Raw genomic sequence first — 13709 nt, forward strand, 5'->3', positions numbered from 1 at the left:
AATCCTATTGACTGCCAATTATATTGACTATTTAGGGAAAAAAAGAACAAAAACAGTATATGCATAATAATTTGGAACACAGTATATACAACTAAGTAGCAAACACAAGTGCATTTTTAAAAGAAACACAATGCCACCTGGATTATGTTTTTTATCAGCATAAGCTGTTATTATATATATTTAATTATTTTAATGATTAATTCCTGGAAAATGTTCACATTGAACACATCTGCAAAACATTTATTAATAACACATTTGATTTATTTTGCTAGGGATGAGTGAGTACACCTATCTGTATCCATATCTGTTGAACCAACTATATGATCTGTATTCATATCCTCAGAATGGACGGGGCTTCAATTATTTCCAATTCCAATTAAGCCTGGAATTGATATAGGTTGGTTTGAAAAATATTTTTAAAGCAATGTTTTTTCATTGATTAACAGAATAGGTTTTCTTAATAGAAGTTGCTATCCAGGTATTTACAAGTCCAGATATTGTCACATTTTACTTGTTTAGTACAAAAGTACATTATCTGTAACGAATACTCGTTTCAGCCGAGTACTTGGCCGAAATAGTTCAATAGTAGTTAAATGTTAATAAAGTCAACAGTAACACCAGACATGTTTTCTACATAAAACCAAAACCACAATCTTTCCTTAAAGTTGGGCAGACACTGTACATTCGCAGCCACTGTAGTTTTCTCCTTCGTGCTAGGAAGGGAAGCGGTATTCAGTCGGTTGCAATCTGCAACTTCACCACTGGATACCAGTAAATCCTACACACTGGTACTTTAAGCAACTGATTTTTTCAAGTAAATAAGAGTGTTTTTGTTATATTTCAAATGTTCTTTTTGACTGCCACTTTAAACAGTGTGTGTGTGCTTATGTACCTTCCCATGCAAATGTGTGCCTTCAAATGTAAGCACATCTAACATATGCATCACATATGACCATGCACATGCATCCACATGCCTATTTGCATGTGCACAGTCAAAACCACACAAAAGTTTGGGGTGAGAGTCTTATTGAGGAGCACTCACATTGTATCTTGGAAACCATTTTCCACTCCTATATGCACAAGGATTTATGGTGACAACCGTTGCTATTTGGAACCTGTGAAACGTTCCTTTGCTTTTCTAAAAAATGAAAGCATAACAAACCACATTTTTTTCCTTTATTTAAAGCAAATAAATATCCCGATTTCCTCAAACCACTGAAATCTGTGGCAAAATATTGGGAACATAAAGAGGTTTCAGAAAAATGATATGAATGACAGTATGGCAGCACAGTACCACTACCAACACAAGCAGACAGGCTAACATCATTAAAATTATTATTTCTTTCACTGCAGTTTCCAGAGCAGAAAACGTAACTGAGGCTGTAGATGTTGCTGTTATGGCTCTCTCCATATGCATTTGCAATAGGGATGTTGTCCTGCTGAGCATCCACATGTACATATAACGTTCAAAATACACTCCAATTCCAAAATCAATTCAATAACATATGCAAAGTACTTCTTAGCCAGGCAACTGCGAAGAGGATGTTGCTTCTCATGTGTCTCTATATGTAAAATGGTTTGCAAATTAGAGAGGAATGCCAAAAATAACGCAGAAATATGTTTGACTGAAAGCATTTAGCCTATTTGAAGGGATTTGTGGCCTATTGTGGCACACAGAATACATTTATTTTCCAGAAATAACATTGACACATACCAGGAAATAGGGTGATGTGCTATATGTTTAGAGATGAAATACTATAGAAGCCGCAGGCCACACAGTGTCTGTGTTATTACAATGTGTTGGTCAGTGCCAACTTTAAGTTCAAAATGCCAAAGAATTGCAGCTTATCAACAAAATAAAAAATAAAAAAAGATTTGTAAAGGGATGTAGAGGATATTAGACTGGAGAGAGACTGGAACACAGAAGTTACAAGTAAAACAAACATATGTTCTTACTTACTCCTAATAGTTGCTTTAATCCAGGACCAAGGTTGGGATTCAGAGCAAATTGCAAATCAACCCACACTGGACCGTGTGCAACTTATTACATAATGTTGTGATATATTTTCTTGTGTTTGAGCATTGCATGTATAATTGAACTTGTCAACTTACTTATTAGTGCGTGCGTGTCCAGTACGTGACACGCAGTGCAGACTGCGAGATGCCTGTGTGTGTATGTGTGGTCAGTTTCCATGGGGTGATAGTCTCACTCCTAACTTTTCAAATACGGCAGCTCAGTCGGTGGCCGTACACTTCAAACTATCCTGCTGTATGTACCCCTCTAGCGTCATTTCTGGACGCACTCAAGCGTAATATAATGATGTGCGGTGACGTGGTATAAAGAGTTGGGGTGTATGGATAGGTCAAACAAACGCAGGACTTTCACCCAGGACAGAGCAGTTTGTGTCCTGTGTGAAACCAAATGTCACGTTGACTTTTCTTTATACAGAGTAACAAAACTGACATACATAGCTAACGTACTAAAAAAAGTAAACTCATAAAATGTGAAATCTTTCTCAGCAAGCTTTATTTTGAAGGTCTAAGTGGATGTTGCATATTCATTAATGCTAACGTTACCATTGAGCCCTGCGTGGGAAATGCTGATGCTGCTACAGCACCATCATTTTGGAAGCTGCCATATTTGACTATTTGGGAGTGAGTGCAGTCAGTGATGTGCAAATGTTATCAGTAATGCTTTAGAAAAATATTGTTTGAACTTCCCAAACAAAAACAAAAAATTCATTAAAGGAAATTGAAACAAAATGAATCAATTATTATCCTGCAGTGCAGTTACAGTTAAACTATTGAACATATGATTGATTGACTGTTGCGTAATGGACAACTAGTGACTTCTGTTTTTTTTGGCGCTTTGTGTTGGCATTGATTCAGACCTACAACCTGATCTAAAATGAATATTTCTACCTTTAAAGTGAACGTGTGTAATTTCTGAAAGAAGAGAAAACACATTCTTCATTTTACAAATGAAAAGTTCAATTCATGAGCAATAAAGCACACCACTAATCTATTCAACACACTGTACTTGTGGAGCTACAGCCTTACTTGGTCTGGTATGACCAGTAGCTTATGGTGGCTAATGTTAGCAACCTTTAGGTCTGTATAGCTGTGTAACTCACAGTAATGTGGCAGCCAGTGCACGGAGGTGCTCAGTGGTGTGTACCTGCTTGTGCTAGGTGAGCTTTTTGTTGTTGCTTTGAGTTGACATTTATCTATGTCACTGTAGTGGCTGCTGTGGACCAATCACACAAGAGGGCTGCTGTAGAAGAAAAAAGCAGGAAAAGTCAAATGTGATGGTTGTTAGTTTGACTTTTAAAGGTCTGGTGTGTAGAATATTAAACGAGACCAATGGTCAAGTCCAAGACAATACAAAAAAACATCTCAAGACCGGAGACTGAGACCAGACTCAAGTATTACACCACTGATACACGTTATACATACATGTACTGTATCTGACATTATCACTATCATGATATTTCTTTTTACCATCATCAGTCATTGTGAGAATAACAACTTCATCAACTCCATTACTTCCCCTCCCATCATCTCCCTTTCCATTTCACCTTTGATTTCACCTCTCCATCGTCAATCATCATCATCCGATCAGCATCAGATCTGCCTCATGACTACCAGGTGAGTGCCCACAATGATGAGTGGAACATTTCATATTTGTGAATTCACTGTGGTTTGCTTTCACCTGCACATTTTGCATTCTAAATTGAATTAAGTTGATGCACACAGGAGGGAAAGCACACTGCAGGCGGGCTGAAGTAATCTGCTGAAACTGGTCCGCATGTGAAAAGGAAATCTAAAGATTTAGAGCAACGGATAGGTAAAAACACTTGGAGAAAATGATCTTTGCTCAGTCTATCAATATGGTCATTAATTCTCTTTAACTGACGCATATTGAATGTGAAGCCTGAATGCTCTGATGTGTCATCAGTATAATGTGCTGTGGCTCTGGTGCGTCCAGCAGACTTGTGGCTTGGCAGAATGGGGACACTGTGCTGTAGAAGTGCTGGTTTGGCTGAACAGTGAGGAGAAAGTGTGTGTGGAATGAATGAAATCTTCCCCTGCTGCCATTTTCTGACTTTAGACAAACACTTGACAGGGTTTTTCACTACAAGGGCCAAATAGGCTGCATCAGGCTTAATGGTTATTTATTGCACTCAGTGTTCCTGTGAGATGTGTTTATGTGCATCGTGTTACTAATGGTGCTGATTTTTCAGCTGGCCTGGTTTGGCCAAAGGACAGGTTCAAGCATTTCATACTCTCTCCTCTGCCTTTCCACAAGGACCAGCTCTTCACTTGCCATGGCCATTCATTCCTTCATTCATTTTTCCACTGTTTACTTCCATCATACCTACCCGGACCATCAGCAGCCACTGTGTGCTTTGGGTCAAAGTTGGAATGTGTCAGTAACAGTGCACCTTACCCTGTGAGCTCCTTTAGACAGGAAGCAGTGGTAGATGCGTAGGTTTTAGGTTCTGTCATACAGTGATGTCATTCTAAAACAACAGCAGAGCCACAGTGTGGTTTATGGACTTTAGACAGTCTAGTATATCTAAAGGTTGACATTCTACCTTCCTTTGGCTGCTTGGCAAGAAGTGTTTCCCACAGTTCAATGCATTTCCTGATTGCTGACTGACTGCAAAACAACCAATGTAAGGGTTGGGCAGTGTTGGGGAGATAGAAATTAGTAGGCTGTAGCAATTATTGCAATACATTTACACAACACGATAAACAGATGATAAACGAGACATTTTCCTGAAATGTGTTTTTTCTTCGCCTGCTACTTTTTGGTATTTGGATGACTTTGACTTCGTATGTGACAGTACAAGGAGAGGTGCAGTGGCAGTCCAGTGGTGCAGTGCAATTTGATTTAAAGAACCGTTATGAACTCTGGACATCACCCGAATAAGAGTTTCACACATGTAGTACACAACAGGAGATCGTATCAGGCACGTTCTCACCTACTAAAAACAGTCTGTTTGGTTTAGACGAGAGGTGGCGCCCGGGTAGACCATGCAGGAGGAGAGAATGTAATTGGATGTATCCGCAACGAAAGAATGGAAAGCAATATACAGGCAAGCAGAAAAGAGTATGACGCAGCAACACAGTTCGTCGACATACACACTCGCTCACTGTGATTTCTTCGGACCATCACCTGCTCTGTTCACACATGGTCTCAATCGGACACATTACACAGACTTTGAGCTGGCAGGGTAACGTCCATCTAATGTCCGGTCCAACTGATTTGGTCATTGGCATTCACACGTACAGCTCCACCGTGTAATGCCTAGAAAAGTTAAGGATAGCAGTGCATGTGTGAATATGGTTAAGGAAGACTACAGTTTACACCATATATTGGTTGCCTGGTTAGACCAGGGCCCTCATTCCCAAAAGCAGGCTAGGGTGGTCTTAGCCCATTGACCTACACTAGGACTAAGATCATCTTAGCTTTAGAATACTTTTGGGAAACAGGGTTCAGGTCGATGGCATAAAGCACAAGTTCAGTCAGAGACACATAAGTCAGCATATTGACCATTTATTGCGTGGTTACACTATTAGATTTGGCCAAAATGTCTGTTTGTGGGACCTGAAGGCAAGCCAATACAGACTCAGTTGAATTTAATCTGTGCTTAATTTGCACTTGTGTTTTAAGCAATTTTTGAGCTCTTTATTTGACCCAGGCACAACCACAGAGAGATTATTGAATATCTCTGATATCACATAAAACATGCATGTATGTGTATGATGTCAGTCATACAGTGGCATACATTTTTATGCATATTATTTTATTCATAATGGTTAAAAATATCGTCAGATATAATGAGCTTGACCATACACACACAATTGTTATCCTTGCAATGATGAAATTGCAGGTTGTTTTCATTTTTTCCATCTCCTGTACTGAGAAATGTGCCATTTATCACGCTTACTCATACATGTTATCAAGGTCTTGAAAGCAAACAAAAACACACTTTCACTTTGTTTCAACAGGAAGGCCGGCCTGATCCTCTCCCAGTTAGACGAACTCTCCCCGTGGTGTAAAGGTCTTCTTCAGGAGCCGAAGATTGGCCTTCGCAGGATGTCCCTCAAGTTCCTGTCCTGCCGTTACACTGACACCAAGGCCTTCGGGCTGAACTGGTCGAATATGGGCCAGGACGTACACAAGGCCTGTGACGAGCAGACGCTGACTGTCATGTACAATGACTACGGCGAGCCTAAGGAGCTGTAAAATTACTTGAAGCTTTGAGTTTGGATGTGTACGGGAATATTGGGGATTTGTCAAACCCAACAAAGAAACAAATCAAATTCAGGTTTTACATGTTTCCCTAAGCTAAATGCATTTATGGTGTCATAAGCAACTCCTAAACCTTATTTGAAATACCAAATACTCTATTTAGCTTTGTCCACATTATTGGTAAATGTATTTAAAGTCTCAGTCTATCAGAGCAGAGGGTGAATGAGAGGCAAATTGTGAAATGCAATATATATCCCGCCATTAACACTACTGTGAAGCAGCTGCTGGCACAAGATAAAATTAGGCTCTTTGGAGATGAACTGGAACTGAGATCAAGTCTGTCATTTTCCTAAAGCCTTCAATGAATATACAGGACTTCACAGGAATGTTTACATCCTGCTGGGTCATTCTGTAGGCTACCCATTGTTTGTGGACCATGTTTCAACATAAATTAACTTTATTGTTATCATTATTAACCACACAAGAAATGTTTGTTAACAGATTAAACCTTGCACAACACAAGACTATAATAGCCTAAATCTAGTGTTAAATATTACAAAATACTCAATATTACTATAATAATATAATGAAAAATGAAATTTAGGATTTGCTACTGCTTATGGTCAAAACTAAGAGCCAGTCAGCTCTTTGGTCAGGCTACAGCCAGGCGTTTCCCATCATGCCCTGGGTCTTGCAGTCAGGGGAGAGCAACTGCAGCGCCTTGCTCCCAAAACTGAAGCCACCTCAATCTCGTAAAGTTATTGCTGCCCATGTGTGCATGACAACAGAGCAAGTCGGCATCGAGTCGATTCATTGTGTGGGAATCTCTGTTGTTTACCTCCAGCGTTTTGCTTGGTTAAGCTGGTATGTGTCTGAATTTGGATATTTTTAATTGCCATTTAATGTGAAATATTGCAAGGCAGGAACGGAACAATGTATAAAGCAAGGAAAACGAATATGAGTCAGAGATCATTGTTGTTCCATTATTTGTAGGAGCTTTTTGAAAAATAAAAGCACCTTTTGTAGCACGCCTCCAGCCCTCAAGTTCTCCAATTCTTTCCTATTTGTATCATTTACATGCAGAATGGCATAAAAAAATGTGGAAAAAAGTTGAATACTATCAAAATGGTATTTCACATTTTGTTTTCTATTCAGTCATGACATTAAATGCAATTATCTTAGAGAAACAAAAATCTCATGCATTTTGTTTCACTTTATTTCTTTGTTGGACCCAACAATCTTTTAAAACTTTGATACATAATATAGAGCACCTTTTTTACCCTTTGTTGCAAAAATCTACAAACTTAATAGTGTAATAGAGAGGAAAGCGTTTTGAGTCAGGTACTAAAAGAACAGATCTGGGACATAAAGGACAGCTCCTTTGTGCCTGTTTAAATCCAAACTCAGTCATATCTTCAGACATGTTGGTGAAAAATTACAAAAGGTCAACTATTGATGTCAAAAAAGTGGCCAAAAACCTGATAGTAGCTGTGAGTTTTGGCCAGTACAGCCTGGATACAGTTAGTTACTGCTCAGACCGGACTTCTAACCAAAAGTCAGCGCTTTGTTCTTGTAAAGTTTACATGCAAAATGCAGGAGATTCTGGGCCGTGTATAGATTTAACCATTAAAATGTATCGTAGCTTCACTTTCACTGGTACATTCCAGCCACTGGTTCATATTTTACAGCTTTTGACGCTTGCCGTACGCATTTATTATGAATAACTGCAGCACACCCAGCAGGTGAACACTTCATGGGCTAAAACACCATGTATCTCCTCAGCTGTGATTTGCTATTGGCTGCTGTATTGTGTGAAGTTGCTTACACATCCAATCTTATCAAAACCTTTCAACTATCACTTCTCTTTTGACATATTTTGAGTAACGTCAGCCTCTTAAACGAGTACTAAGGAACCTGGTTTGGTCTTAATGCAGTCCAATGTATTTAATGTAGCGACAACGGGAACAAAGTCAGTATTTTGCAGTTATCCATGTTTGGATGAGAAAGGTTGAGGTAGCATTTAAGCATTGAAAGCTAAAGAGATTTTAGAAAGATAGGATGGTCTGCTGAGAGTTATTTTGGTAGTATAGACATTCAAAACAAACTTTGTACATAGCATTATCATGAAGTTTTAGTGATATAACCTGCTGAATGTAGTATTGATAGTTTGCATTTATAACTGAAGTTGTTATAAAGGAGTTTTACTAAATAACAGAGGAAGTACACAGGGTTCATTTTCTGTTCAATTAAATCTGCCAAACCATTTGACAGTATTTTTATTTCTTGTTCTACAGTTTTCACATCATCCACAATCTAACCACGGACGCTATTAAAAGTGATAATTAATGAAAATTAACAGTGTCTCAATGTTTTAGACTGCTTCTCTGTATGATTAAACTTCATGCAATAATGTACAAGTCTTGAGAAAGGTTGTTCTGACATTTCCACGGATACTGTGTGTTTATCGTAAGTATACTTTAACTTTCCTTTGACCTCTGTTTGTCATTATTTTATCGCTGTGCAGTGGCCATGTTGGAGATTGATGTCAAAGAAATGCAAATGTATATTAGTGGTTGATTTTTAACAAATCTCATATGTGAATACTAAAATTGAACACTTGTAGATTTTTGTATAGGCAGCAAAGTATTTCATAAATGCATCACATTATAGCACAGCACAGTGTTTCTCTTCTGTATATAAATGTACAACAGGTGATATTTTACAACATTTAGGTGTGCTTTAGTAGATACAATATTGTACTGTAATATCTGCTGTGTAGCTTTAGTCAAACAATTGGATTAATCCCAGTGATTGCAGTTCTGTAAAGAGCAGAGTTTGACTTTCTTTGATCTGATGTTATCCACTATCTGAAACTGGTTGATTAAAAGACGACAGTGTCAATGTATCTGTACAAAAAGGGTGACAAGCTAAGTGGGAATGAACATTAAATGAATAAGGTATCAAGGAGACCTGTTGACCTTTTAGAGAGATACAAACCAAGCATCTATTACCTGCATGAGATTATTCTGTCTATACTGTATGTGGCTATCATAAACTTTTTCACTTTGATCTTTGCTACTTCAAAGAACAATAAAGAATATATTGTGAAAAGTGGCTGTTTAGATATTCTTTAACAGAGCCTGACAGGCATCAGAAGAAGTATTTTCTAATTTGTGCGCTCTGTTTAGTTTTCCATGCTCTTGAATTATTTAAAGGATTAGTGTGTAGAATTTAGTGGCATCTAGTGGTGAAGTTTCACATTGCAACTAACTGAACACCGCTCGTGTCTCTATTTGATGATCTGGGAGTGAGAAGGGGCTGTGAAGTGTGTAGAAGAAACTACGGTGGCCATGAAATTCACAAAAAATGTCCACAGTCAGTGTTTGGTTTGTCCACTCTGAGCTACTGTAGAAACATTCTGGTTCGACATGGCGGACTCCATGGAAGGCGAGCTGTGGCATATGTAGATAAAACCCAGCTCACTCTAAGGTAACGAAAACACGGCGATTCCGATATTCAGGTGATTATGCACTTGGGAGTTCGAACTTGGCAAGCTCGACTCAGGGGTACAACCTCCCGAGGATGGGAGGACGCAGTATGATCAGTTCGCAAATGGAACAGCAGCGTTCTTACTGACACCACCAGCTCACTTCAGCTGGCAATATTGACAGTGAGACACAGTCAAAAGATAAGCATGATATCCAATCTGTAATGTACATTAAAAACTTAAAAACAAAATGTAGTATAGACCACACTGCCTCTGTTTATTTTCATTAAGGTGTATTTGTTGATTCCCATTGCGATGTGGTGATAGCTGTATATATAAAGAGAGGCACAGAGGCAGCACTGTTACTGTCCAATAAAAACTACCTTCAGACAAGCTAATGTTGCAGCAATAAGAATAATAGTTCATCCCTGAGACCAATTAGTATCTTTTAAAGGCTTTTTATATCAAAATGTTATGGAGACATCAGAGCCAGTAGTAAATTACCAAAGGGTAACCGAGATAAGAGTGTCCTCCCCAGAATGATAGTCAACCCACCCAGCCAGCGGGTCCTCACATCTCCAGAATCAGAACAAACTTCCAAACAGGAATGATTTGGATAAATTGATCACATATTCCAAATCTACATGGTTACTTACAGAACAGCTTTGAGCCTGGCTCAAAAGCTGTGCCGCTGGTTGCCAGGAAGGGCATTCTATTATTGCTCTGATGCATGTCAGAAAAATGTGGCCTACTTTTTAATTTGAGGAGAATTTCAGTGAGTCTACTGCATGGTCAAACCTAATATCTTTATATATGACTAAGGTTAACTTCCATCCATCCAAAACATTTCAGATAGTCACAGATAACAGATCTCAGACACAAGTGCTGATTACTGGGTAACTATTTTGCACTTAGTCTGAGTTCAGAAGGTAACAGTTTGCTGGGAGGCTGTCCTGACATTCAGCATATAAAGCCAGACTGAAATCTGAGAAACTTGTTTATTCGCTCTCTTTTTGCAAATCATGTCAAGCATAGTACTGCTGCAGATCTGTTGTAGTCCTCTGCAGAGAAAGGTGTTGAAATCTGCTGATAGGGCCTGAAGACTCATAGCACAGAAATAAGGTTTCTGTCTCTTCTTTCAAAGACAATTTGATTCTGTATTTAACGGTCTACAAACACATGCATAAACATAACTGCTATAGTTCCTGAAGCAATCAATATAAAATATACATGTTAATAGATCCTGTTTTGTGCCATCTGCAATTCAGCAATCCATGACACAGTAATGGCAAAATATAACACACAGCACCTTTAATCTTTATACCTTTTCTGTCAATTCAAGTTTAAAGCTGTGCAAGTATTGACCACTGTATACGTCATGAGATACAAATATCTCTCACAGCATGAAAGATGGTTATTAGAATACCTTTAAATTATTTTGCAATTATGCCTGTAATGAAATCGGAAAGCATTAACAGGCATCAAGGCAAAAACAGAAAATTGTGTGTGTGCTCGTATACCATCTAGTTAGCCGATTTCTTGTAACCGTTTACCGTGTAATTTGCACATGCATAACTCACAAAACCCACAAAAATCACATCCCCTGTGAGTGAACATAAATCAAATGAAGAAAGACATTGTAAGGGTCGATATAAAGTTGCTATTTATTTCATATAGAGTATAAAGTACTGAAATATCACAAAGAACATGATTACACTTTTATAGATACAACATTTGGATCATTTCTGGCTAATGGATACCAGAACCGTTCTGATGTACAAACATACAAGCAGGAGAGGTTTGAGGTCTGTGTTGAGGAGAGGTTATGCCCAGGCTTCCCAAAAGTATTCGCTTTTATTTTGTTTTATCCGCTGCTTTGCCGACTCCAACATTACAATTGTACGTGCATCTTTGTTTTCAGTAGAAATCCATAACTTTTAAGAATAATCATCATAGTTTTCACATTGTACAGTCAGTATTTGATGTTACTGACTTTCACATTTAGATTTGGATTTGATTCTTTATAATCATAAATATCTGACATATTTGTATGTATGTGAATGTATGACATGTTTTTTACAACTGAACACTTGCAGAAAACAGACATTTGGGAAGCCCTGTGCACATGCTGTATGGTACAGATATATGTTTGTATTACTGGATCTGTGATATAAATAGCGTTGACTTGTGTGACTAATACGTGATCTAGTAGATATGTTAGATCCAAATATATTAGTCTATACATGTTAGTCTTTACAGATATGTATCCTTTTACATTCCTAACCAGCTACATGTCAGAAAGAAGTGTTTGTAGAAGGATGTGATGCACAAACGATAAAGACTGTATCTCTTTTTTGTATTTGAGAGGAATTGTTTGGTTTGCAGTGAGGACAGTAATGTCTGTGTGTAGTGAAACAGAAATCAGGCAAGTCTTTTCCTTTGCCCACTAGTCCTCATTTGGTTTTGAGTAGCCATCAGACGAGTTGATGAGCAAAAGAAAAATCAACAGTCTGTATTTTTGGCTTGAGTATGATTTAAATTTGATACTTTATAATAATTATATGAAATGCTAATGCTAACAGTAAACACAGTTGTTAGCAGTAGCCCTTACTGTAAGGTCTGTGCGTGTACTCGACAGTTTCCAGGCACAGCCAGCTCTTTTGGTTTCTTTTTCCCTAAAACTAATCAAGTCCAGAAAAGTACTTGAATCCATTAACAATAGTGATCTGATCCAATTATGATTCATTTGTACAAGAGTGGATATACTGCTTTTTAATCCTATTTGAACTAGACCTCAGTGTTTTCTCATTTAGGCAAAATATATAAATGTTCTGCTCTTACACAGATCCAGCAGTGAAGATAACCCTTCATTTCTTACCAGGAAAAGAAAACAATATACAATATTCACGAGTGGGTGTATTGTGATTTGTGCAGGAAGGAATCACATTCCCACATGACTCATATGTGATGCTTTCTGACAGTAAGATCACTGATGTAAAATTAAAATGGCCTTTTATTGTATGAAGTCTGACTTCAATCACATTCTTTGCATTACAAATGTTAACAATTGAGTATTTCTTGTTTGTTTGTTGTGGTGTATTGTTTGTGGTTTGACTCTATTAAACACAAGTTCAGCCTCTTTCATCCCTCCATCTTACTGCATTCCTCCTCCGGCTCCACCACCTCCTCCCTCCAAGCGCACGGCTTTGCTCTTATTCTCCTCGGCGTCCGGATCACGGCAAGTGCACTCATCCTGGTTGCAGTCTGCCCCAAACTGAATGACCTGATGGTAAACAAGCACAACATTCAGGGCTCGGCTTCCCAAAGCCACTATAGATCTTTCAATCTGCGGCCGGATTTTAAACGAAGTGTCTCAGGCCAGTCTGGTGCAGATGTCATTCTTAATGGATGACTTAACAGTGAAAATGCACATTCTGTTTGCTTGGTTTCCCTGTATCAGGCAGTCTGAGATCGTCTTTGATGAAATCTGATAAAGTCCTGTGCATATCTATGGCCCATTCCAGTGCAAATAGCTGGAACAAAAGTCTAGAAAAGAAGGATTAAAAGCAGCAGGCTAAAAGGAAATATTACATCAGGACTTTCAGTAAAAGCAGAGTCACTGAAAAATGCACTAGTTGAGGAGGCTTCCCAAAAGGGTTGTTACCTTTCAACTGTAGCAAAGAGCACGACTTTGAATGGCAAAAACAGACAATAAAAAATACATTTGCTTGAAGTGACCTAGCAGCTAGTGAACACTTTTTGCCCCTGCTTCTACATTGTGTTTGTGCTGAAAGGTAAGTAGTGCTTAGTAAGCCGAGCGTGGTCTTAGTGGACTTGTATTTCCTCACAGTTTCAAAGAGGACTCCAATGGCCCCCCAGAGGCCGATAAAGAGCACAATGTCAAATAGTTCAACTTGGCCTTTGAACGGCGAGAAACCTTGAGGGTCTTCGGGGTGGGGG

The 13709-nt window shown here is 38.5% G+C and overlaps 2 protein-coding genes across 2 annotated transcripts in view; one reads left to right on the forward strand and one right to left on the reverse strand.

The window, feature by feature from the left end:
• Window positions 1–9331, forward strand: part of astn1 (astrotactin 1) — a 374129-nt gene extending 364798 nt beyond the window's left edge. The window contains exon 24 of the mRNA XM_035669982.1: window positions 6019–9331. Coding sequence (XP_035525875.1) covers window positions 6019–6256 — 238 coding nt within the window. The 3' untranslated portion in view covers window positions 6257–9331. The remainder of the gene's footprint in view (window positions 1–6018) is intronic.
• A 2064-nt stretch (window positions 9332–11395) lies between these two features.
• pappa2 (pappalysin 2) overlaps window positions 11396–13709 on the reverse strand; it is a 74147-nt gene continuing 71833 nt past the window's right edge. Inside the window, exon 27 of the mRNA XM_035671019.1 lies at window positions 11396–13032. Coding sequence (XP_035526912.1) covers window positions 12904–13032 — 129 coding nt within the window. The 3' untranslated portion in view covers window positions 11396–12903. The remainder of the gene's footprint in view (window positions 13033–13709) is intronic.

The sequence above is a fragment of the Morone saxatilis genome, unplaced genomic scaffold (assembly GCF_004916995.1).
Source record: "Morone saxatilis isolate NCDOM2014 unplaced genomic scaffold, NCSU_SB_2.0 Contig23, whole genome shotgun sequence".
Lineage (NCBI taxonomy): Eukaryota > Metazoa > Chordata > Actinopteri > Moronidae > Morone > Morone saxatilis.